Genomic DNA, 27,827 nt, shown 5'->3' on the forward strand with positions numbered 1-27,827 from the left:
CTTTATGGTATGATAGTTTAAATTGTAAATTAGCCAATTTTATGAAAAGTATAACCTGGTGCATGCACATCTTCTCAAGTTTCCACAGAAAATTAACACAGTGAGGTATAATTATAAAGCTAAATCCTAGATAAGTAGAAGTAATAAAAGTATCAACAGGGGTAGGACAGATGAGGGCTTAGAAAAGAATAATATAGGAGTATAATCTAAGAATATCTTTAATTCTTAAAGGTGATGTCTCACATCTATAAATCAAATGAGAGAGAGCTAGTGCATAGTAAACTTTTACTTTGGTAGCCAAACAGACATCACACCTACTTTAAGAGTGATGAATGTTAACAAAAACCAGCTGAGATATTTGAATCGGTTTCGAGATTTCATCATACATCAATTCTCCAGGGATGATAAGTATATCATGGGAAGGTAATTGGTCGATGCGCACACATACTTTACTCCCTGTCATTAATTCACTCATTGAAACAGCTTAGATGTAAGGCAACATTTTGCAAATAAATGAAAATAAAATGGATTCCAAACATGCTTGTATTGATTCACATGATGATCAGAAGACTGTGTTTGAATTATAAGTGCGACTATATAAAGTTAAATGGACCAAATCACATCACAGATTACATTATTAATGTATTCACTAATACATTATAAGACAGCTTCTATTAGTTCTAAATAGGTTATAACTTTGCATCCAATAACACAGACATGATACATCAATTTGATTGTACAAATAAAATAAATCTCTTACAGGTATGAATAATAAATCACAATGAATCAGTTTTCTTTGTTTGTTATGATATTTTACACTTATTAAGTTAATAGATAGATAGTATACAATAAATAATAGATCTATCTAGGCGAGACTATAATTTATGAACCAACCGATCAGATTTAAGATAACAAGTCTCGGATTTTTGGTGCGAAATTCATTCGTTTATTTGTCTAAATAGTGTTTTGGCAATTTATCTAATGTCAGTTTGTGATGTAAACCATAAATCTAAATCCTAACCCTTACCATCAACTGTAAATCATAATCCTTATTCTTCACACTGCTTTATAACTCTCATATGGGTGCAGTAATTAGGTGTACATTCTCAAGGTCACTTTAGTTTCACCTCTATCCATGATGAAGTTGACTCAATTATAATTATTAATCCATCTGAATCAAATGAACATAATGATGAATGCACTAAGATTTCAGTGTGAAATAGATTTCATCCGTTCATTTTTTTTATATTCTTCTTTACTTCAAGTCGTTAAGGTTAATATGAGAATGGGGTTTTGTGGATATTGTATTTGAATTCATGAGTCGATTAAAGCTACACTATCATGGATAACCTAGAAGTACTGAACAACCATTTCGTTCTAGTAAGGGATAGGATTGTGGATGTGCTTTTCTGAGAAGTCCCATATTAGGACCAAAACGGCCGTCCAATACTTCCAGGTTATCCATAATGGTCTAGCTTTAATCGACTCATGAATTCAATTATTTAACATTTGTATTGAAACTAAATGCATTGAAAACTTGACGTTATCTTTTTTTGAAATTTTTTTTCTTTTAACTTTGACTCTAACCTTTCTTTTACTTTTTTTTCTTTCATCATTGTCATTTATCAACATTAACATTGTGAAGAATATAAACCTAAAGCTGAATTATGTGGAAATGGTAATATATGTCTTTATGGAGGAAAATGTTATGATCCATTAGATCATTATTATCGATCAAAAATGATAATGAAAAAATTGTTACCATTATATTCCAATTGTATTTGTGAACATATTAATTGTTTAAATGAATGGCCTGATCCAGTGTGTGCAGATGATGGTGAAACTTATACAAATCAATGTTTTTTAGAACGTGCAATTTGTGAAACTCAATCATTAAAACGTATAATTTATCGAGGCAATTGTGGTAAGAATTATCTTTTTTCTCTCCGTCTTTCTCTTTACTTTATAAGGAATTAATCAATAAATATTTTTCTATATGTTAATTGAATGTCACAGATAAGATCTGTGATGCGTCGTAGATAATCTAGTGCTGTGTACCATTCATGGATGAGACAGTAGACTAAAACTCCTTGATTTCCCATAATTTTCTAGCTAAGATTAATTCATTATTCAAAGCCAAACTCTATAATTCCCATAATAGAAAAGTAATATTCGTTACAGGTTGCATAATATTAAACGATAAATTATTTAGATAATTAACATTGAGATATACAAGTCGTAAAGAAGAGGGTCAGATAGAATAAACAACATCAAGAAAAGTAGAATAATCGGTTATTTCAATGCATAAACTTATAATATTGGGTTAGATCGATGTCGCCATGTATATGTAGAAGGGACACTGTTAAATATGACTAGAGTGTATTGTAATCCCACTAACTAATTATATAGCAAAACAATATGCAGTTATATATTTACGGTGTGAAATGTCTCAGTTCCATGTTCTGTCAATAGCACAGCACCTTTAAACTTACCAATCGATAATTTAACAAAATACTCTTATACTAAATAAGTAATAAATTTGAACAAAATATAAATGTTCTATCGTGTCATACAAACTAACTTTAACTAGCTATCTGTAGAATAAATACAAATACTTAAAAGATTGGACAACTAATCAGATATTCGTTACGTAATATTACATTACTTTATTAGTGCATTCTATACAAAGTACTTACTTACCTACGCATGTTACTCCTAATGGAGCATAGGCCGCCGACCAGTATTCTCCAACCCACTCTTTCCGGTGCCTTCTTTTCTAGTTCCATCCAATTTTTATTCATTTTTCTCATGTTTGTCTCCATTTCCCGGCGTAATGTGTTCTTTGGTCTTCCTCTTTTCCTTTGGCCTTGAGGATTCCATGTGAGGGCTTGTCTTGTGACGCAGTTCGGTGCTTTCCTCAATGTGTGTCCTATCCACTTCTAACGCTTCTCCATGATTTCTTCTTCCTCTGGGATCTGGTTTTTTATCTCCCACAGTACACATTGATAATATTGTCCACATAAACAACATTAGGTTAAAAATTGTAATCATTATACTCAGAAATAGAAACGTTATACAAAAATACTCGGTTGAGAAGTAAATCTTATTCATCACTTTTTATGGCATAAAAATACTTGATTACAGTTAATGAATTCAAGAAAAAACGATGTTAATTTGATGCCCAGTCAAATCTTATCAGCTACAGTAATGCTAAATGTCTTGCTGTTATGGTAGGATTAGATGAATCATTCCGTTTACATTACATAGTGCAAAAAAAATGTTAGATCATCTTTAGTGGTCCTATATTTGACTCCAATTATATCATATGAATGATTGTTGTCAAAATATACGTCATGACTATCCTCGTATATAACTATCGACTTAACGCACGTTAGTAAATAACGGATTCAAAATAAGTCAAATAGGAGAAAGGATTTTGAATACGTTTACTTTGTGCAATCATTAATCCAGGCAGACGATCAAAAGACCAAAGCGAAATGAAATGATGCGCGGTGGAGAAGGCATGTAAGCCAACTCGATTTAATCAATTGTTAATCAATATTTATAGTCACACAAAAATAATCTACAAACATGTAACGAGTAGGATAAGATGTACTCACACATGCCCACATAAAATGTCAAGGTTGATAAGTGAATAATTAACAAGGTCATAACGTGATCCAAGAAGAATGAATAAATTGGCTCGTCCAGAAGCTAGGATAAATTATGTGGGCTTAACATAATAACCGACATTACACTTCTCTTCACTGATTCTACAAACCTTACACCATTATGTACGTGAAGAAACGTAATATTTATTCATCAGTTCTACTTACCAGTTTAATAATCATGAAATGGCTTTCAGTCGACATTTGTTTGACATTCGTTTCAACAAAAAAAACGAATGACAATGTGGTGCATCTTACTGATGTCGATAGATATAAGTAGTATGTATCATTAATCGGAAGTGAAATATCTGGCAGCATAAGGTTAAGAATATCAAAGTAAAGAGAACGAGAACAAAGAATGATTAGTGTGGAAACGAAAGAATAATGAAGTCTAAGACGATTGACTGATATATGCAGAAGAAACAGTCATGTTTGAGACAATTGATTGATATTTTGCAAATAAAATATTTACTGTATGGTTCTCAGATTTCACTTAGATGTTCTATAATTTTGTGTTCAAATACATTCGATTGTCTCCACTTGTGTTCTCGTGCACTATAACAAGTTATATCAGAATTATCGGCATTTGTTGAAAGATGTTATGATCCTACAATACCCTACAGTATCCTTTTATGAATACTCATACAAGAAGGAATGATTGTGATATAAAATTAAAAATCATTAAGCATTATTGAAAACTTTAGTGATTTTAACAATTCTTTGAGATCCACTTATTTTCAGTATAATATCAAGACGTTCCATGAAGAATTAGTAGTGAATCAGTATTTGTACTTGTGTACAGATACAGTCAAAGGATAATCTTTCAATTTATTCACTCTCTAACCTTATTGGAATTCATAAGTGATCAGATAGTTTGTCAAAAAACTTACTCTAAATGTGTTTAAAAAAATAAAAAACTTAAATTGAAAACAGTTGGCTAGCTATTTTGTATTTGACAGAATAATGTTTATTCTACAAGTGGTCGATCATCGGCTAATAACCGAATTCATGTTTATCTAGTCTTTCAGTGTAGATCATGTTCTACTATAGTCCAAGTGATATGACATTAAGCGAATTATGACTTGGTTACTAGGTACTTAGAAGTAGTTGGCATAGAAACGTGAGCTTAAGATTTGTGCTAGCTGGAACTCATTATCAAGAAGCACTTACAGTCCCGAAGCAAATGTTACTCCTTGAGCTATTCAAACCCTATTCATCCAGTTTGGCGGTCTGAAACTTTATCCATGAGCTATAATCATAAATAAACAAAGAGTAAAAAACGTTCCATGTAAATCATAACATTATTTATAAGATTTATCACCGTTCTAGATACTAGACAAGCTTATTGCGCAACCGTCTTGACATAGATATATAATAATGGTCAGTGCAATTCACTTGCCAAAATGTAAAGGCATTTGTACATTTATCAAAACGGTTTAGTACACAACAGAGTTATGTACTGTCTTTCATATGACACAATTTAGGAGCGAATAATGAAGACAAAGAAACTCAATCTAGCTATCTTTCAGCTATCTTCCAGTATCTTAAAATCACCTACTAAATGGTTTTTAATGTAAAACGCTTATTTCAAAGCATGGAAAATACATTATCTAACAAGATTATCAGCTATTTCAGGTACATATTTTTCAATGTTGGACTACCGTTTACTCATATATCAAGTAGAATTTAGGGAAGAAACCAATTAGTTAATTAAATTGAATCATGATAAAAATCCATGACTATGAATCTATGTCTTAGTATTCAAGACTTCATATCGATTTGTCCCACTTCCTAACATTATAGAAATTTTAGGTTAGTCATCTTAGTTCAACCGACTTTATTCATTTGTATCACATCTTCAAAAACGGGCAAAATTCCTCCTTATAATATTTTACTTACTTATCATTTACTCTGTTAGTTATTCTTTTTTTTCGTTTTTGTTTCCTAGTATATACTCATTCATTAGTCTATGTAGAATTTATGATAAGATCACTGTTTATTTCATGGACTTGATTTAGATAAACACTTTCATATTGTAAATGAACATGTTTGTATATATAACAAATGTAATAAACATGTATATATTTAACCTTTGTACAGCCATTAATAATACCTACATTGTACAATATTTCAATTTCTAATCAAATAACATATAATAACATTGTGGACAAACTGTTGAACAGGGTAACAAATTTATTAAAATATAACTGTTTATTTAGTGATTACAATTTTGAAGTCGTGGATCGTTCTAAAACAAGAACTATTGAGACATGAGATGGTAGAGATTTGTAGCTCAGCTGAATGATTTTGATGGAATTGTGTTCTCTGAGCTGGATGGTTTGGTCGTGGAGACTTCATCATTCTTCTGAATGACATCATCAGTACAAACTTCAGGTAGAAGTGAAGTGTTCGAATTTCTCAATATATGGTTCACAGCTTATCCTGTAGACCTTGATGTTAATTGATTCTTATTGACCTTAAACCTGTCATTGGTCCTCGGAACAAAAATCAAACCAATGGGAGATATAACCAAAACAAAGAAGTAAACAATGACAGGTTTAAGGCTAACAAGAACCAATCAACATCAAGGTCTACAGGATAAGCTGTGAACCATATTATTGAGAAATTCGAACACTTCACTTCTACCTGAAGTTTGTATTGATAATGTCATTCAGAAGAATGATGAAGTCTCCACGTCTAAACCATCCAGCTCATAGAAGAAAACTCCATCAAAATCATTGAGACTTGCATTTAATTCTCTGTTGTAAAGTCATGATTACTCATTACTACAGAGTCCCAAACCAGAATGAAACACCCATCCAGCTCTTCCAATATTTTAACGATTGTCTAACTTAGATCAATCCATAGTTTTAGTAAAATTCAACAATCTTCACAAATCTAAACTGATAGTAATTATTAATTAGTATTGAAAACTATGTTGGTATTATACCTTCTAGTTAAATATAACCTGAAAAATAATGCTGTAAACACATGGTATTGTCTGAATATAATCATTTTGAATAGTTTTTATTTATTGTATTCTCAATTACACATATATCAATAAATCGTTTTATATCAATTCTATCAGTTTCAATATAACAAAAGTAGTAACTAGGGTAGAATAAATATATAGATTCAATATTTTGTCTTCAGTACTTTTCGAATCCCCACCAACCTTTTAACAAGTATAATGCATTGATATGTATCCAATTTTTTTTAAATAACCCTAACTTCACTAATATAAAGAATATATAATCAGTTAGGGGGTTTTATTGATATTATAGTGAGTTAATAGTTCAACTCTTGAGTCAGTTAAAGATAGACCACAATGGGAAACATGGACTGGTTGAAGTTAGACATTAACACCGTTGGATGCTGACTCAGTGATCAATAGGTTAAGCGTTTGCGCACGAGAACTATAGGTTTAGGGTTCTAATCTTTCCGAGCGGGATCGTGGATTCGCATTGCTGAGGAACCTCATAATAAGACGAAACGGCCGTCCAGTGCTTCCAGATTTTCCATGATGATCTCGACTATTAAATAAAGGATATTATACTTGCTCTGTATCATAATGATGATTATTTGTAATTTGCAAGTAAACTAACTAAAGTGAATCTATAAAATAAATGAATTCATACTTTTCTATTATTCTACAATTATTACTTTTATTTTAAGAAAATATTACTGACTAAATCATAATGTACACTTATATAATTAGTTTAAATATGAAACAAGATATGTGCCTGAATTTGAATGAATGAAAGGTTAGTTGTTTAAATTAATAACACGTTACTGATTTATCTAAGTGTTTTATATAACATAATAATGAAGAATAAGTTAGATGTAAGATGAAGTCATATTATTAATAAATATATTTTATCCCTTGGTATTGTTTACTTAAATCTTTCCATTGATGTTTAGGAGTGCAATTGATCATTCTCTTATTGGCATATATATGTACATATTGTGCAAATTGCCTCGATATTACCTTAATTCACAAGCATTATAAGCAACAGTGCAATCCAGGATACGTGTCCCGTCCTAGATGGGACTTGTCAGCTGAACTTAGAACTCAGTAGCTTAGTGGATAACTCAATGGCGTTTGAAGCAAACAATACTCGGTTTGAGTCCCGGAGACAGGTACATCCTGCTAGTGAGTCCCAAATAGGACGAAACGCTTGTCTTGGATTCCACTGTTAGTCACTATCCATCTTTGCTGAAAAAATATATTTTGTTGTATCTCGACGAATATAAAGATTGTATTTCTGACGTTTCGCGACTTAAAGTGAGTCACTTCTTCAGATAAAACAAATAACCGGAAGGAATTAACGCAAGTTTAAATAGTAAAAAGAAAACAATCTTCCCTTTAAGTGATGAAACATCAAAAATATAATTTTTCTATTCATTGAGATACTGTAATATATATATACCCAATGCTCAATTTATTTGAAACTATCATGTTCAGCCCTAGCATTGATACCAATGAGGTTGTATTATTTCCTTTTAGTGCTTAGGAAAAACCAATCTTTTATACACTTAATGTTATTAAATATCAACTGAGAAATGACATTTATATCTAATAAGTACAAAACTAAGATATAAATCACGACTCTAAGACATTTATGGCATAAATCAGTTTATGTTACTATCTATATTCATCCATTGTATAACTGCTGGAGGATGTAATTAACAAAATTACTAGTAAATAATTGTACAATTGTGAGTGTCTAATAATTAATTATCACTAACCTGATAATACATAAACTTCTATTTCGAATACTTTTAAGTTAACAAGATTTCATGCGGGAATTATTCATCATCATTTTACATTACAAGTAAGTGTATAGAAGAAGTGAGTTATGTATCAAAATGAGTTTGTAAGTATTATCATCAAGGTTTGACTTGATAATTCCGATTAAAGTTGTAAAATCCCAAACAGTAGTAAATTGAATTTATCACATTATGCAACCTTGTGTAAGTTACTTCTTCAGAGAATGAAAAGGCACCAAGAAGAAACAACATATATTAGGTTGTGAAACGTAAGAAATCTAATGTCCTAGTCCTTGGGATTGTATGAACATATTATTTCTAGCACCGAAATGGTTCTGAAATTATTAATTAAGATTTTGTAGAACAGATTATTTCCTGTTTTGGTTGTGTTCTATTCCCAAACCAGGTGATTTTAATTCAGTATCAATCCCTTTCATTTTGAAAAATACCACCAGTGTATATTTCGCTTAAAATCAAGCTATTTGATTAGTCTACAAGAGCTAAACCAAACTGTTTTGATGATCTTGTCTATAAATAGTTGGTTTAACATGGTTTTGTCTTTATATTCGTATTGAAAATTTGTTGTTTTTTCTCCTTTACTCCTGGCTACTTGACTGTTGAACCTTTTACACATAGATTTGTGAATATAGTTCATGTTAATAAGTCCATTGATTGCAAACTGACTTGAATACCATGCCTTCAGTAATCCTCTGTCATTTTCTGGATCTATTCATTTTAGGAGTTTAACATTTTTCATATCAAATTTCTATCAATGTGCATTCATACAGATTGTTTTACTGCTTGTTTATGTTTATCCATTGTTATTCAATGTAGAATTTTCTTCTCTAAGTTGACATAATTCATTTTGTAGTTGATATTGTATCGACTTTCTTTCATTGTTATGTCTTCTGATATGCATATAGATTGTTTTTATTGGTTTGTTAACCGTTTCAATTCTGAAAAGTTTTTCTTCTTTTCAAAAAACACCTTTTAGTGATTTCTAAAACTAGTATTTGAACGAAGAATATTCTTTTCAATAAATTCTCTTCAGGTTCTACAATTATATATACTTATTTGATCAAAATGTAATTGTACTATTATTTCTCTCTCACCCTATTTGACCCATATTTATTCTGATCATGGATCTTAAAATTTCACTTAACATATACGCAGATTCAAGCTAACATTCTATATGAGTCATACTAACATTAACAATTTTATTGTATTTTTTTATTGAGATCATGAACCGATTGGTGTTAGACCACCTTTGGAAACCTGGAAACACTGGACGGCCGATTCGTCCTCTTGTGAGATTCCTCAGCAGTGGGCTTCCACGATCCCGCGAGCGGGATTCGAACCTAGGGCCCTCGGTCTCGCGCGCGAACGCTTAACCTACTGGACCACTGATCCGGCATTCAATGATGATAGTGTCTAACATCAACCAATCCACGAAATTGAGCGACCAATTTCCATTGTACTGAGGTAGATACCTGTCTCCACCCGACACGGATTAGCTCCACTGGTCACGGCTTCTCACTAGAACTCCGAGAATTCCCTCACGAAGCTAGTTTGTTTATCACAATCCTAAATTTACATGCTTTAAACGATGTAATTTGCCCTTAACCTGGCCATTTGTTGGATTATTAATTTGAATATATAATTGTAGAAGCTGAAGAGAATTTATCGAAAAGAATATCCTTCGTCCAAATACTAGTCTTTTAATATTATTAGGATCTTTAAACGATTTCTAAAACGTTTATTTATAGTAACATATTTTAATCAATATGAAATGGACAATTAGTGGATTAATGATGGGTAAAAGACGTTTTGTTCTATGTTTTTTTCTCGTTCTTCTATTCAACCATTCAATTCTTCTTGTCAAAAAGATTTCAGTAGTAAAGTGTGATCTTTGACATAAAATTATATGAATATGAACATTTGTTAATTATGCAAACTTGAAAGTGATTTATGAATCTTTCATCTAACTGGTTAGACTTAATTATTATGAATAAGTTTATTGTTTTATCTTTGAATATTAAAGTCTCTGATGAAAAAAACTGGTCTTCTGTAATCATAATAAATTGTTTAATCTTCAAAAGATTTGTTTAGAGTAAGTTTTATATTATTAAGAAGTTAGTTTCTAACACCTCAGTAGTATTGTGGTGTATACCACTTATGTCGACAGATATAATTAGTACATAGTACCAATCGACAATTGAACGTCTGTCAACAAAAGATTGAAATGAAGAGAAGAGAGAAGAAAACTAATAGCAATCAAATTAACAACAGGGATGAAAGGGCAGTAAAGTTTGTAGGAGACAAATCAAAGAAGATATGGAAATAGTGTATTTAATGCATAATGTTCACATTTTATTAAGCCATTGTGTAATTTAGCGTTAAACAATAAATTGATTATACCCATCAAGTCTTCGTTTACTACAGTATCATAATAAATAACAGATGTGGTATTCTCGATCCAAAAGTTGGATGTGCTTCCAACCAATTTTTTGTTCCCACAAATGGTTAAGCATAAACACAAGCTTAATTAAAACCCCATAAAAGTGTATATTCAATATATTTTGTATTCATCATTAACAAATATATCACTGAGGTATCTCTTCAAAAAATACAGTTTAATAAAATCAATGTTGAAATTACCGTTAATATCTAACTAATCTCTTCTATTATCGCTAAGATTATTATGAAAGTATTGTGATAAATAAAATAAATATCATCATAGAGGGGTTTTGTGGATATTGTAGTAAGTTTATAAATGAATTCCTGAGTCATTTAAAGCTAGATCACCGTGGAAGACCCGGAATCACTGAACGGTCGTTTCGTCCTAGTGTATTGGTTGAAATTAGATATTAACACTGTTGGATGCCGGCCGGTTCAATGGTCTAGAGATTAGGCGTTCGCGCAGAAGACTAATGGGTGCTGAGTTCTAATGTTGTGAGCGAGATCGTGGATGCGGAATGCCAAGGTGTCCTATACTAGAACGAGACGGTTGTCAAGTGCTTTCAGGTTTTCCATCTTGGTCTAGCTTCAATTGATTCATAAGTTCAAATTTTAAAATAAATATCAATTGAATACAGACATATATTATTAAATTAATTAGTTAAAATATCAACAAAATCTTTCTTCTCATTTCTTTGGTACAATAATATTAATATTATTATTTATCTAATTCTATACACTTATTGCTCCACCATGAGGAGTAACAGGCGTAAGTAAGTAAGTAATTAAGTAGATGGGTAAATAAGTAAGTACACACTTCATATTTTTCAACGCTATCATAACTATTACCAATACTATAAGCAAAGATGGATAGTGGTTAGCAGTGGAATCCAGGACACGCGTTTCGTTCTATTTGGGACTCGTCAGCTGGATGTACTTGAGTCGCAGAGTTGGTGTTCACTCTGGGACTCGAGCCCAATGCCGTTCACTTCAAACGCCACTGCGTTATCCACTTAGCTACTGAGTCCTGATAGCCACTTGTTTGGGTGAAGTTTAATTTACTTGGTATTGTTTTACTTGACGAGTCACAAACAGGACGAAACGCGCGTCCTGGATTCCACTGCTAGCCACTATCCATCTTTGCTTATAATGCTTGTAAATTAAGGCAATATCGAGGCATACGCACAGTATGAACATATGCCAATAAGAGACTGATCAATTTCAGTCCTAAAACATAAATGGGAAGATTCAAATAAAACAATACCAAGTGAATTATTACTAATACTATTTCATTACAATAAAATATTATGTGCATTTATGTATATATATATATATATATAATTGTTATCTACTCTTCTATCATAATTGGTTGACAATATTATAATGGTTTAACTGTTATTTACTTAATCAAATGAACTCTCATTGGATAATTCATATCTCTATTAAATGTTTATCATTCAATAAAAACAAATTAATTTATCATTGATTAATATATCAATCTTTATCAAGTCTAGACAGTTTGTCATTTTGTAAATTGTAGAATTTTTGTTGTTGCTGTTCTTGTTGTTGTTGATAATAAATGACATAAATGAACAATGTATCCAACCAATTTAATGATCCATATATATATTACAATTAGATAAGTGTATATACATGTTTATATATATATATATACATATATAAGCCATACCTTATTTCTTTTCTTTATGGATAAAAAGGAAAAATTGTCAAATAATTCAAACTATCCAATAAAATAATAGAGAGGATATTTACTCTTTTTTTCTCTATTAAAAAAAAAGAGAAAAAAGAAAAGAAAAAAGAGAAAATTCATAATCTGATATCTTTTTTTTATTTTAATGAGAAATCAAAATGAGAATAATTATTGATTTTCTAATAACAATCTTTATCAATATAAATGTCATAATTGCTAATCCATATAATAATAAAACTAATCACTTACATAGTGATAAAACAATGAAAAATAATAATCCTAATCATAACAATCATAAAATAAGTAATAATAATAATAATTGTTTTCAATATAGATTTTCATCAAATATACATAATCCATGTTTAAATTATACATGTGCATTTCAAGCATGGTGTATACCATCAATAGATTTTAAAAGACCAACATGTATTTGTTATAATACATGTTATGATGTAGGTGATTCAATAGATAAAGGACCTATATGCGGTACAGATAATCGTGATTATGAATCAATATGTCATTTACGTCGTGAAGCATGTACTATGATGATTGATTTAAGTATAAAATATAGAGGAAGTTGTGGTAAGCTAATAATATATATTTATTTATTACATTAATTTGTATAATAATATTGTACATTACCTTAATACTTTAATATAATACATATAATATTGACACATTTAGATTAATGATTATGAGATGGTGGAGAAGATTTGTAGCTCAAGTGGATGATTTTGATGGGGTTTTGTTCTCTGAACTGGATGGTTTAGTCGTGGAGTTTTCATTGTTCTTCTGGACCACAACATCAGCACACTTCACTTCTACCTGAAGTTTGTGCTGATGATGTCGTTCAGAAGAACGATGAAAGCTCCACGACCAAACCATGCAGCTCAGAGAACAAAATTCCATCAAAATGTTTTAACTTGATTGATAAGATTCTTATCTGTAGTAAAGAATGGATAAATATGATATTATTCCTTGTTCAGTTAGTGGTCTGTTAGTTGTAATTAGTATCTCTTCCATTTATTTATTATATATATATAATGTCAGATGAAAACCCCTTGACCTATGAAGTCAATTGATTTGGAAAATAGACAGTAACTGTTAAATGATGTTGGATGCAGAGGATTATGTTATCATCAAATTAACTTAATTTAGAAATGTAAATCATTAAACTGCAAATAAGTGCCCACTGTAAGACTTAAAAATTCTCATTTTCCAATTCGAATAAAATAAGTATCTAGGCCTTTAACTCTATTTTTTATAATACACATTTTGAAAATAATTACAACTTACATAATAGTTTACAGGTATATTCAAAATGATACAAAATGAACTGAGGAATATTTTTAAAAAGATGGCCCATTATTTGAAAATATATGATTCATTTTTCACAAAGATATCATTAATCTAAAGCATATTGTAAAGGCGAAAAGTATAAGCAGAATTGACATTATTTCAAAGCAGAGTACTGTTCTCAAAATATACACCATTACCTTCATTAACCTTGCAGTTGTATTGCGGAGAGTACTGGAGATGTGCGCGGTGAATCTTTTGAAGTCATTATTAATATGATTGTAGATAGATATCTAAATTCTTACGAACTCCTGGAATGTGTTTCCCTATCAGATACTAAATATCCTCTTCATTCATATCTTTCTCCTTGTATATCTTTTAGTAGAACAAGACGTAAATACATTAAAATCCATGCATGCAAGCAAAGGTATAAGAGTTCTATAATGCCTTACCTAGCAAATATACTCTGTGACGATCAGGGTGTTAGAGTTAACTTAGTCAATGACCTGTATTCTTAAATATGTCTCTAATTTGAAAATTTGTACAGATTCAGATCTTTTTCTAATTTTTTTCTTTTCCTTTTTTTGTATTTGTTTTTGTAAAAGAAACTCGTTGAAATACCCTATGCTGAGAATTCTGTATTGTACCAATATTTAATATTGAATAAAGCCATTACTAAATAACAACAATAATAATAATAATAGTTTTTAGGATAGTTCTTGAACTGGTGTTGATTCTCAGTTATCATCAACTTCTGTTTACATTTTTCCACAAAATAAGATTACAGAAACTTATCTAAATTTACTCGAAGTAAGCAGAATTAGTAAGACCATCATTTATGGATGACCATTGAGCAGCTTTATAATGACTTTGGAATATTCATCTATTTACTAAAGTTAAATGAGGGTTATAGATTAGTGTGAGAAATTAGGATCAGAATTTACAGTTGAACATTAGGGTTAGAAGTTAGATTTAATGTTTTCATCATGAACGGTCATAAGCTATAATGCCAAAATGGTATTTAATCAAAAGATTGAATGAATTTCGCGCCAAAATCCAAGACTTGCTCACTGAAATCTGATTGATTCGTTCATAAATTATAGTCTCGATGTAGAACTAAACATTCATAGTTAAATTAATTTAATAACCAGTCCTACTACAGTTTATTTTGGCGAGACTGTAATTTATGGACGAACCAATCAGATTTACGATAACAGGTCTTGAATTTTGGCACAAAATTCATTCATTCATTTGGCTAAATAGAGTTTTGGCCTTATAGATTATGTCAGTTTGTGATGAAAACCCCATTTCTTATTGCTAACCCTAACTATCAACTGTAAATATTAATCATAATTCCTCACACTGGTTTATAACCCTTATTTAGCCGTATTATGTAGGTGAACATTCTCAAAGTCTCTTTTAGCGTCGCTCAAAAGTTGCCCATAAATTATAGTCTCACCGAAAACTTCTCACTTAGTATTTTAAAGATAATAATGAACTAAATAAAAAAGAAAAGTCTCTTTTCAATTCGGTTTTCTTTTTACTATTTTTCATTATCAGTTATGATTAAAATAACCTGACATTATTCTTGGTACAAATTGATCTTATCAATATGACTTTATTGATTACTAAGTGAAATAATTCATTATAATGATAAACCGCAATAATTATAATATTTAAGTTCATATTCGATCTGAACTTTGCTTACATATTCTAATACACCCTTAGGATATGAATATAAAATCTCTAAAATAATACTAGCTACACTTATTTTCTAAAGATTTCATATATCCCCTCGATAAAACTTTCTTATAATAGTTTATCAACCAACGATTATGTATTAACTTTTAATCGATTGGTTTCTAGGTGAAACCTATTGTGAAATCATAAAACATTAAAATGTATACATTCATATTATGTAATTTTTTATTATATCAAATTAGTTTTGGAATAGTTTATATTATTAATCAATAAAAATTTTAACCAATAAGTACTTACTTACTTACTTACTACTTACCCCTGTTACTCCTCGTGAAGTAGCATATGCCGTTCACCAGCACTCGCCATCCAACCCTGTCATGAGCGATCCTTCCCAGTTCCTTCCAGTTGTTATTCATCTTTTTCATATCTGCTTCTATTTCCCGACGTAATATGTTCTTTGGCCTTCCACTTTTCCGCTTCCCTTCACGATTCCAACTTGGGACTTGCTTCATGATGCAGTTTGATGATTTGCGTAATGTATGTCCTATCCATTTCCATCGTCTTTTCCTAATTTCTTCTTCAGCTGGAAGCTGATTTTTTCTCTCCCACAAAAGGCTGTTGCTGATGGTATCCAGTCAATGGATGTTGAGTATCTTGCGTAGACAAATATTTATAAATACTAGTACCTTCTTGATGGTGGTTGTATTAGTTCTCCAAGTTTCAGCTCCATACAGTACAACTACAACTGCCTTGACGTTCGTATTGAAGTGTTTGAAACTAATTTGTAACCAAACTTAAATCACTAGTATCTTCATAAAAACTAATGTTTGTTTTTTAAGACAGAAATAATTGCTTTACTCAATACTATCATAAATGTTATTACATACTCATAGTGGTTTTTATTATGAATTAACATCAACTATAGATTCACTAAAAAATGACAAAGTTTCATGTTAACAGATCTCAACTATGAAGAAACAAGGAATCGAACCCACAACTTGTAACTATCTAAAATAATTAGAAATGTTTGAGCCAATTTAGAAGTGGTGTATAAAAAAGAGGTATCTTTAAAAGTATATAAAAATTTTCTCAAAGCCTAGTTGTAAACTACAGTAATCATTTTCGATTCCCACTCAAGAAATACCTATATATATATATGTACAAATGAGTAGTTGATAAAATGTTTTTCCCATCACACTAAAAGTAATTCCTTTTGGCTTTGATTTAAGTTCAAAGGCTAATCAGGCATATGGAAGAGGGGGATATAACCGTGTAAAATAAAAACTGAACTTGAATAAATGTTTCTAAGGGAATCATACAGAAACTTTATTCTAAGCTTAAAATGTCGATTACAATTAGATAATAGAATAAATTATAAAAGACTAGACTAATTATACATACAGTACAAAAGTTATTTTTGAAAAAAAACTTTCTCCGGGGAATATTTAAAACAAAAAACGAGAGTAGCTAACTCAATTCTTTATCTATGAATTAATCAATTTTCATTTGATGGAATTCAGATAACGAATACTCTTAACTAGTAATTAATAAGGTGAAAAACTGTCAATTTGAAAGAAATAAAATTAAAACTGTAGATTATCTATTTTGTAGGCAATGATGGATAGTGGCTAGCAGTGGAATCCAGTTTGACGCGCGTTTCGTCCTATTTGGGACTCGTCAGCTGGATGTACCTGAGTCTCAAAGTTGACGTTCACTCTGGGACTCGAACCCAGTGCCATTCGCTTCAGACGCCATCGCGTTATCCACTCAGCTATTGAGTCTTGATAGCCACTTGCTTGTGCAATGGGGTGAATTTAAATCCACTTGGTAATGTTTGGCTTGTATCTTCCCACTGAGGAATGTAGATTATCTATTTGGTGAATTTTTATCAAGAAGAACTAGGTTACACATGTTTACCCTGTCATTCATCTTTGTGTCTAATGTTTGTTCAGATGATCAGATTACACGTAGAATGTTCGTTGATAATGTAGGTAACCGTGATGAGAATTATATTTTTAAGTATATTAGTTAACGACTACGTTTCGTGGGGAAAAATATCTCAAATCTCAAATTGAGTAGATACATTTTCATGATTTTTCATATGATTGAAATTTCCCTGTAAATGTTAAATAAAACATTTTCATGATTATGATCTCAAGTCTTGAATTTAATTTTCGAATAAATGTCTATTCATCGACATTATTTAAACTGTAGTTAGTGATTAACTCATTTGTACTTACATACGTTTGTTACCCATCATGGAGGAGCATAGGCCGCTCACAAGCATTCTACATTCAACTCTGTCATCGACAATCCTTCCCAGTTGTTTTCAGTTGATATTCATTCTTTTCATGTCTTCTAACAATTCCAGATACATTATGTTTTTCGCTCCTCCTCTTTCCCCTTCCATTCAAGAATACAAATTACAGCTCACTTTGTGACACAGTTCTATGACTTCCACAATGCATGTCCAATCCACTTCCAGCATCTGATCCTTCTTATTTATTGTTGAGGCTGACCAGGTACACAAATCTTACCACCTCTTCCAGGATTATTCCACCACGTGTAGATCATTAAAATTAATTCATATCAAATTTAATAGATACCTTAATCATTTCTTCTATATCAACAGTTATGTTATCCATCATATAGATGGTTAACAAAAGAATAGGATTGATAAAAATCATGTAATAAAAATTTGATTGCGTAATATTAATTATAAAATCAGTTGTACATTTCACTGATTGAAATCACGAGTCAATTGAAGCTAGACCACCATGGAAAACCTGGAAGCACTGGACGGCCGTTTCATCCTAGCATGAGACTCCTCAGAAGTGCGCATACACAATCCCGCACCCCGCGAGATTTGAACCCAGGACCTATCAGTCTCGCGCCAGACGTACATTTGTCACAGATGAGATATAAAGGAGAGTGGTTAATTTGCAACGTAATGAATAATATTAGTTAAACTTTGTTTTTTTCTCCCGTTTAACAATAATCCATTAATTGTGCTAAATTTAAAATGAGTAAAAATTGAAAACAATTAAATGATTGATCAGCGAGTTGAAATCTCTGATGTAGTAAAATTACTAACTAGATAACAGAGACAAATTAGAGAACCTGTTGTTACTTTGTTACGACTAGTTACTCAAGTTAGAAACCGCTAAAATTATTACCCAACTGTAAGTGGAGTCTCATTCTCTGTGCTACTAATAAACCCATCTAAACCTATCCAAATATCACGGTTTAATATAGGATTAAAAATTAAATCAAAGATTATCAACATAAATATTTAGTTAACTATAGGTGAGCAGTAACCAATTAAGATCATGGTCAATAATATAAGATATAAGTTATGTGTGGAGAAATTCGAATACTCATTTTTATCTGAAGTTTGTGCTGATAATGTTATTTATAAGAATGATGAAAGCTTCACAATTAAATCATCCTTTTCAGATAATAAAAATCTATGGAAATCTCGGTTTGAGCTACAAACTTCGCCATCACCCAGCTTTTAGTTATAAATTAAATAGGAAATATATCTAAATATACACCTAGAATAAAGTGTGTAATATTTTAATCATCTATCGTTCATCGTTATACACTGTATGGTTATTAGAAAACTATCTATTCACTTGCATATTCAGTACATTTTAAGTAACTCTTAACAATAATCTGCCTACGATAGTTTTGATTATTTTAAGATACTTCAAATTATTAATTGTGCGTACTTTCATAAGATATTGCATTGTAGCTTAATAAAGCAGATAATTTCATGAATATACAAAGCTAAAGACATACTTATATACTTACGCTTGTTACTCCTCGGAGAGGAACATAGGCCGCCCATCAACACTTTTGATCCAACCCTGTCCTGGGCAATCCTTTCCAATTCGTTCCTTTTCAAATCTACTTCCATTTCCCAACGTAAAGCTAAAGAGTCCTATGCGAAAACGACAGTTTATTATTTTTCATTTAAAAATGAAACTTAATCTCTTCTACAGTGTGTGTGTATTTATGTTGCTTATTTATGTTTTGTAAAGTTTTCATTCGAGTAAACCATTAGATTAACAAAATAGAAGAAAAATTGACTCAGTTAACTATTATTATTATTATTATTATTATTATTATTATTATTATTATTATTGAATATCTTGATGGAGTTTTGTTCTCTAAGCTGGATAGTTTGGTTGTGAACAAAACTCCATCGAAATCATTCACTTGAGCTACAAATCTTCTCCACCATATTAAATATCTTACATAGAACTATAGACAAATAAAAGAAACAATAAATAGTTAGGACTAGTTCATAAAAGTTTTCTCATACAAAAAAAATATGGACAAAACTAACATTTCTTTTAAAATAACTGATTATGACAAAAGATAAACAAACTTATATTCACTTTGTTGAAACAGAGAAGAAAAACCACAATGGAACAAACATCAAGATACAAGCAAAGAAACAGTAAAAAAACAAAGACATTTTAATGTCAGATGGGTTTTGTGGATATTATAATAATTTCAGCGGTTAAGATCATGAGTCAGTTAAAGCTCACTGAAGACAATGGTGAATGTGTCGCTCAGTTTCGTGAATTAGTTGAAGTTGGACATTAACACTGTTGGATACCGGCTAGCTCAATTGTTTAGTGGTTAAGTGCTTGCGCGCGAAACCAGTAGATCCTGGGTTCGAATCTCGCAGGAGGCGAGGTCGTGGATGTGCACCGCTGAGGAGTCCCACTGTAGGAGGAAACGGCCGTTCAGTGGTTCCAGGTTTTCCATGGTGATCTAGCTTCAACTGACTCATGATATTAACCATAGAAAGACATTTTAGTCAAGAAAATATGTCTGTTGAGAAGAATCAAAAGAAATACCATTTTTATGAAATAATGGGTAAATTTTCTTTACAAATTTTTTAATCCATGATACCTTTTTTTCCTTATGGCAAAAAGGTACATTAATTCCAAAAAGGAATTTAAATAAACGCTGACATTTAAATGCTTATGGTGGGGTTCGTTTTTTGTCTTTTCAAAGTTTTAATGATAGATTTTGAGGTTAGAAAATTTTACAATAACATAGTGATTAGCTTAATTGTTATTGTTTATATTCTAATGAAGAAAAAAAATGATTGGTAACTGCTAGTGTAGTGAACGAGAACACAAATGGGGACAATTGAATGTATTTGACTATAAAATCACAGAACATTTTAGTAAAATTTGGGAACCATACAGTAAATACTTCATTTGTGAAATTTCAATTAATTGTTTAAGACGTCGTTGGTCTTTCGTTTTCACAACAATCATTCTTTGTTCTTGTTCTCTTTATTTTGATCTTCATAACCTTCTGCTGTCAGGTATTTCACTTTTGATTAATGTTACATACTAATTATATCTATCGAGGTCAGTGGCACACACCAAACTAGGAATTATTTATGGAAAATTATAACATATATTCCTATTGGATAATTATTAAGTAATTATAATTAATGTATATTCACATTTTTCTGGTTAGCGTTTTAAAAAAACCAGAAAAATGTGAATATACATTAATTATAATTACTTCTGGTTAGCGTTTTTTTAGCGAGTTAGTTTTCTACGAGATGGGGACGCTAACCCCATGCCCAACCCTCCTCCTTTATCCGGGCTTGGGATCGGCAGTAGCCCCCGGAGGGACTCCAGGCACAAGTTGAATACACGGAAATAAACAAACAAGTGAAGAGGAGCATCAGAACCGACAAACGTAAATATGTGGAAGATTTAGCAACGACGGCGGAAAAGGCTGCAAGAGAAGGAAACATGAGACAATTGTATGACACGACAAAGAAACTCTCTGGAAATCGCCGCAAACCAGAACGACCAGTGAAAAATAAGGAAGGCAAGATAATCACCAACATTGAAGAACAACGACACCGGTGGGTAGAACACTTCAAGGAACTCTTGAATCGACTAGCTCCACTGAACCCACCCAACATCGAAGAAGCACCCACGGACCTCCCAATCAATGTTGGTCCACCAACAATTGAAGAAATCAGCATGGCCATCAGACAAACCAAGAGTGGCAAAGCAGCAGGACCAGACAACATTCCAGCAGAGGCACTAAAAGCAGACGTAGCGGCAACTGCAAGGATACTCCACATTCTCTTCAATAAGATTTGGGATGAGGAACAAGTACCAAAAGACTGGAAAGAAGGACTACTGATCAAAATACCGAAGAAAGGCGATCTCAGCAACTGTGATAACTACAGGGGCATCACTCTTCTCTCAATACCGGGAAAAGTCTTCAACAGGGTATTGTTAAACAGGATGAAGGACTGCGTAGTCAACCAACTTCGTGACCAACAGGCAGGATTCCGTAAGGATAGATCGTGTACAGACCAAATCGCAACTCTACGGATCACTGTGGAACAATCAATTGAATGGAATTCATCACTCTACATCAACTTCATTGACTACGAAAAGGCATTTGATAGCGTGGACAGAACAACACTATGGAAACTTCTTCGACACTATGGCGTGCCTCAGAAGATAGTCAATATCATACAGTGTTCATATGATGGATTACACTGCAAAATCGTGCATGCAGGACAGGTTACAGACTCGTTCGAAGTAAAGACCGGTGTCAGACAAGGTTGCTTACTCTCACCCTTTCTCTTTCTCCTGGTGATCGACTGGATCATGAAGACGTCAACGTCTGAAGGGAAGCGCGGGATACAATGGACATCTAAAATGCAGTTGGATGATCTAGACCTCGCAGACGATCTGGCCCTTCTATCTCAAACGCAACAACAGATGCAGGAGAAGACAAACGGTGTGGCAGCATCCTCAGCAGCAGTAGGTCTCAATATACACAAAGGGAAAAGCAGGATTCTCCGATACAACACACAATGCACCAATCCAATCAAAATTGACGGAGAAGATTTGGAAGATGTAAAAACCTTTACATATCTGAGCAGCATCATTAGTGAACACGTTGGACCTGATTCAGATGTGAAGGCGCGGATCGGCAAAGCAAGAGCAACATGTCTACAACTGAAGAACATCTGGGACTCATAGCGGCTGTCTGTAAAACAACACGAAGGTCAGGATTTTCAATACAAATGTCAAGACAGTTCTACTGTATGGAGTGGAAACCTGGAGAACTACGAAAGCCATCATCCAAAAAATACAGGTGTTTATTAACAATTGTCTGCGCAAAATACTTCAGATCCATTGGCCGGACACTATTAGCAACAACGTACTGTGAGAGAGAACAAACCAGATCCCAGTGGAGGAAGAAATCAGGAAGAAGCGCTGGAAGTGGATAGGACACACATTGAGGAAAGCACCGAACTGCGTCACAAGACAAGCCCTCACATGGAATCCTGAAGGTCAAAGGAAAAGAGGAAGACCAAAGAACACATTACGCCGAGAAATGGAGATAGACATGAGAAAAATGAACAAGAATTGGATGGAACTAGAAAAGAAGGCCCAGGATAGAGTGGGTTGTAGAATGCTGGTCAGCGGCCTATGCTCCATTGGGAGTAACAGGCGATGATGATGACGATATTCACATTCATTTTATTATTAACTTCCATTTGACATATTGACTATTATTGTATGATTTATTATTCTTAAGTTCTTCTCAATTTATTAGTTACAGTATCTCACACTCACAACCACTTTTAGCCTGATCTTGTATAACTGTTATTTTATATTTTATGGTATGGTGCGGTCTAATTTGCTTGTATATAAACTGCGCATGTTTGAAAAACATGATTCATACAGTGGGATCTGATATTGTGTTCTGGACGCAACGGACAGCGCCAGCCCAGAAGAACCAATAACGACTCAGAGTTGACTCTAGGCTGCTTGTGCTGGTTGACACTTCATTGGTTTGGCATATGGCCAAGGTCGTATAAGTCGGTTTTCAGATTGGCAATCTTATCACGTTATAATTTACGGTCTATAAAACATAACAGTTACCGAATTAGGTGCTCAGTACGGTGTAGTTGTACACTTTTTCCGCTCAAATATATAAAGATATAGCGTGATAACAAATTATCTATGGTTGTAGCCGCATTGACACTTAGATCTAAACTGGTAATGGCGTTATTACTAAAGCACATTATTATCCAAGAAGTATTCACAGAACAAATTGTTGGCTTTTTTATCCATCATAAAACGGTATTAAAAACCGATTATACCGTTTTTTTTTAATTATTAATGTAATTATTGGGAGATAGGTTTGAGTAGCGCAAAGTAGAAAGGTGTGTAACATTGTTTAACAATGCAAGAGTCGGTGTGAATAACTAGTTTAAGCCGTAATTGTTTTGATTTTTTCTCAGATTAAAAATTATTGCTTGCAAAAGTTACTTACTTACTTACTACTTACGCCTGTTAATCCTCGTGAAGGAGCATAGACCGCTCACCAGCATTAGCCATCCAACCCTGTCCTGGATAATCCTTTCCAGCTTATTCCAGTTGTTATTCATCTTTTTCATGTCTGCTTCTATTTTCCAACGTAATGTGTTCTTTGGCCTTCCTCTTTTCCGCTTCCATTGCAAAAGTGGATTTACAAAAGACTTCCTCCTCTTAAATGTAATTTATCTCCATCAGAATTTCTTGTTATTGTCTCTGTTCATTGAGCAACCTTATAAAGAAGAGTCAAAGTAGTTCTCACAAGGACAAAATGTTTTCCTTTTTTCTACAATAAAAATATGTTTTAAAAAAATGGGTATTAAAAATAGCTTACGTCATCAAGTTTAATTTAACTATTGGTTAATATAACATTTTCCTAGTGTAAATCACGAACTGATCTTAAAACCTAGAAACACTGAATGACCGTTTTGAGCTACTATTTGCCCCCTCAGCAGTGTACATCCGCTAACCCGCATTTGGGAATCAAACAGAGGACCTTAGGTCTCTCACGAGAATTCTAAACATCTAGATTACTATGAAAAGTGTGAAATCTCCACACACCTACCATATCAACAATATAGAATTGTTGAATTAAGTAACATTTTTATAAAACTAAAAAGTATTGGGTTTTTGTTTTTCATGATGTTTTAATATAAAATCAAATTATATACACTTGTTGGAGTGTTAAACTTGATTTCCTATTCAACATTCTACCTTGTTAGAACAGAATTAGAATTCAAGCCTTTAGGATTATGAAGAGATTCAGAATAAAGCGATACATTTTCTCAGTAGTTCTCTAATTATGGCCATTTGATCCAAACTTTAAATAAATAACGTAAAGAAATCAAATGTTTTTCAAGTGCTTAACTTTGTGTTTCACTGTCCAACAAATTAGAAAATCGTGCCCCACAGAAAATTATCTGTATCGTCTGTTAGTGACTGAGAGTTTAGATGTAACGAGCAAGCTTTGTCTAAACTTGAAACACGTATCAAAATAAATAATTTTGCGTATAAGTTAACAACCGTATTATAGTTTATTTTCTGTAACAGAATTGTAGGAATTTGAAAAGAAGCATACTAGCCATGTTTCGTTCCGCCTGACTCTCATCAAGTTGGATCTGGATTCATAGAGGGAACTGTTCTCTGTTACGAAGTTTGGGACCACGTCACTAAGAGTCACAATTAGATACTATTCTACAGAACCATTCTTGTGACGACTGACCATGTGTATGAATAAAATATTTTCACTAAAGTGAATAAATAAAACTTTCGTTCCATTCTGTAAAACAAACATACAGTTCAATCTTTCAACGTACTACAGCCCTAAACAGTGGCAATAGCTGTCATATAACACAGTATGTAAGTTCTGTAAAACGCTAAACTGAACTCTCGTCAACACACTAAGTAATATATCTTCTGCTGCAAAGATCTGGCATCTACCATCTTAGAATACATATAACATTGTAGTTATACCACCTTCTTATCCATGATTTGCATATATTACTAAATCGCATATACTGCATGCTTCACATTAATTAAAATATTTTCACAAGTATTTAGTCGAAATAATTTAAAAATTTTATCTTTCAATTAATGTATGATCATTTTTTCTAAATATTTTATCAATCTAATCTTGCTTATAAGCCGGTATACATTCAGTGATTATCTTTAAATAATGTAAATGATTTAACCAGATCACCACTAAGTATTGGATAAAATTATATAAATTATTTTAACTGGACCAAGAAACTGAATGATAAGTAGGCGGACATTTTTCTCTAGAATGTGTACACCACAAAATTACAGAATATATTGGTGGCTTACTTACGCCTGTTACTCCCAATCGATCATAGGTTACTGACCAGCATTCTACAACCCACTCTATCCTGGGCCTTCTTTTCTAGTTCCATCCAATTCTTGTTCATTTTTCTCATGTCTATCTCCATTTCTCGGCGTAATGTGTTCTTTGGTCTTCCTCTTTTCCTTTGACCTTCAGGATTCCATGTGAGGGCTTGTCTTGTGACGCAGTTCGGTGCTTTCCTCAATGTGTGTCCTATCCACTTCCAGCGCTTCTTCCTGATTTCTTCCTCCACTGGGATCTGGTTTGTTCTCTCTCACAGTACGTTGTTGCTAATAGTGTCCGGCCAATGGATCTGAAGTATTTTGCGCAGACAATTGTTAATAAACACCTGTATTTTTTGGATGATGGCTTTCGTAGTTCTCCAGGTTTCCACTCCATACAGTAGAACTGTCTTGACATTTGTATTGAAAATCCTGACCTTCGTGTTGTTTTACAGACAGCCGCTATGAGTCCCAGATGTTCTTCAGTTGTAGACATGTTGCTCTTGCTTTGCCGATCCGCGCCTTCACATCTGAATCAGGTCCAACGTGTTCACTAATGATGCTGCTCAGATATGTAAAGGTTTTTACATCTTCCAAATCTTCTCCGTCAATTGTGATTGGATTGTTGCACCTTGTTTTTGCCTTTGTGTATGTTAAGACCTACTGTTGCTACTGCTGCTGCTGAGGCTGCTGCTACACCAGTCGTCTTCTCCTGCATTTGTTGTTGCGTATGCGATAGAAGAAACAGATCAGCTGCGAAGTTTAGATCTTCCAGCTGCATCTTAGCCGTCCACTGTAACTAAACTTTAATAGCAATGTTAGCACCAGTGAGTAAGTATCAGTTAGCCAACTAATAAAAAACATATACCACTAACTGATCATTTCATTCACAAGGAATCAAATTTAAAATCTTCAAATCTCATAGCAAATTCATTAGTTTCAAATCTTTTAAATGAAACAGTCCCTCATGATAATCAAACAAAATTATTTAGAGAATATAAATTGTAAGAACATAAAAGGTATGAAAAAGAGAAGAAAAAGAAATCGACGAATTTTTGATTATTTTATTTTGTCAGTCTAGAATCATTTCCCAAACGTGTTCATCAGAGTAGAAAAATCAAATTCTAGACTATTTCTTTAAAAAAACTTAATATTTCTCAGATTTTACCATTAGGAATTTAAAAAATCAGACCATCCAAGCGTGCTTGTTTGTATAGAATAGAGGAAGAAGACTATTATATATATATATATATATATATATATATATATATATATAGAGAGAGAGAGAGAGAGAGAGAGAGATTCAAGAATAAATAACTTCATAGTTAGACAAGTGAGATAGAAAACTAAAATTATATTTAGCTAATGCATTATTTCGAAATTCTACAGAGAACTGATATTCATTTGGTAAAACAATTCATTTAAGCTATAACTAATCTTAATGGTATTTATTAGTAGATAGACGTTGTATAATTTAGAATCAAATTTTTATAGTGTTTTCATTAAATATAACTACTTTTTTATTGAAATCATGAATTGATCACTGCTAAACAATTATTGAAAACCTGGAATCGCTGGACGGTAGGTTTGTCTTATTATGGAACTGTTTGGGAGTGCTTATTCACGATCTCTAGCGTGGTATTCGAGCCCGGGACCTTTAATCTCTCGCGCGAATGCTTAATCACCAGTCTACTGAGCCGTTATTTGGCGGTGTTAATGTCCGACTTCAACCAATTCATGATATTGCGCGACCAATCTCCACAACCCGATACTGATAATTATTATGTGGTCACTAGTGACTAGCTTTGAGAGGTGATTCTTGGAGTTCTAGTGAAAGCCGTGATTAATGGTGTAACTTCGTATCGTGTGTGAGGTGGTTACCCATTGAAGATAATGGACGATGGTTCCGTAATGTCGTGGATTAGTTGAAATTAGATATTAGCACCGTTGGATACAGGTTCACTTAAGCGATCGCCAATGAGGCCAAGA

General features: G+C 32.5%; 1 protein-coding gene across 1 annotated transcript in view; it reads left to right on the top strand.

Annotated features, from left to right (window-relative positions):
* MS3_00004521 (uncharacterized protein) overlaps positions 1-27,827 on the top strand; it is a 136,344-nt gene that overhangs the window by 52,860 nt on the left and 55,657 nt on the right. The window contains exon 4 of the mRNA XM_051212449.1: positions 1,646-1,924. Coding sequence (XP_051072633.1) covers positions 1,646-1,924 — 279 coding nt within the window. The remainder of the gene's footprint in view (positions 1-1,645; positions 1,925-27,827) is intronic.

The sequence above is a fragment of the Schistosoma haematobium genome, chromosome ZW (genome assembly GCF_000699445.3).
Source record: "Schistosoma haematobium chromosome ZW, whole genome shotgun sequence".
Taxonomy (NCBI): Eukaryota; Metazoa; Platyhelminthes; class Trematoda; order Strigeidida; family Schistosomatidae; genus Schistosoma; species Schistosoma haematobium.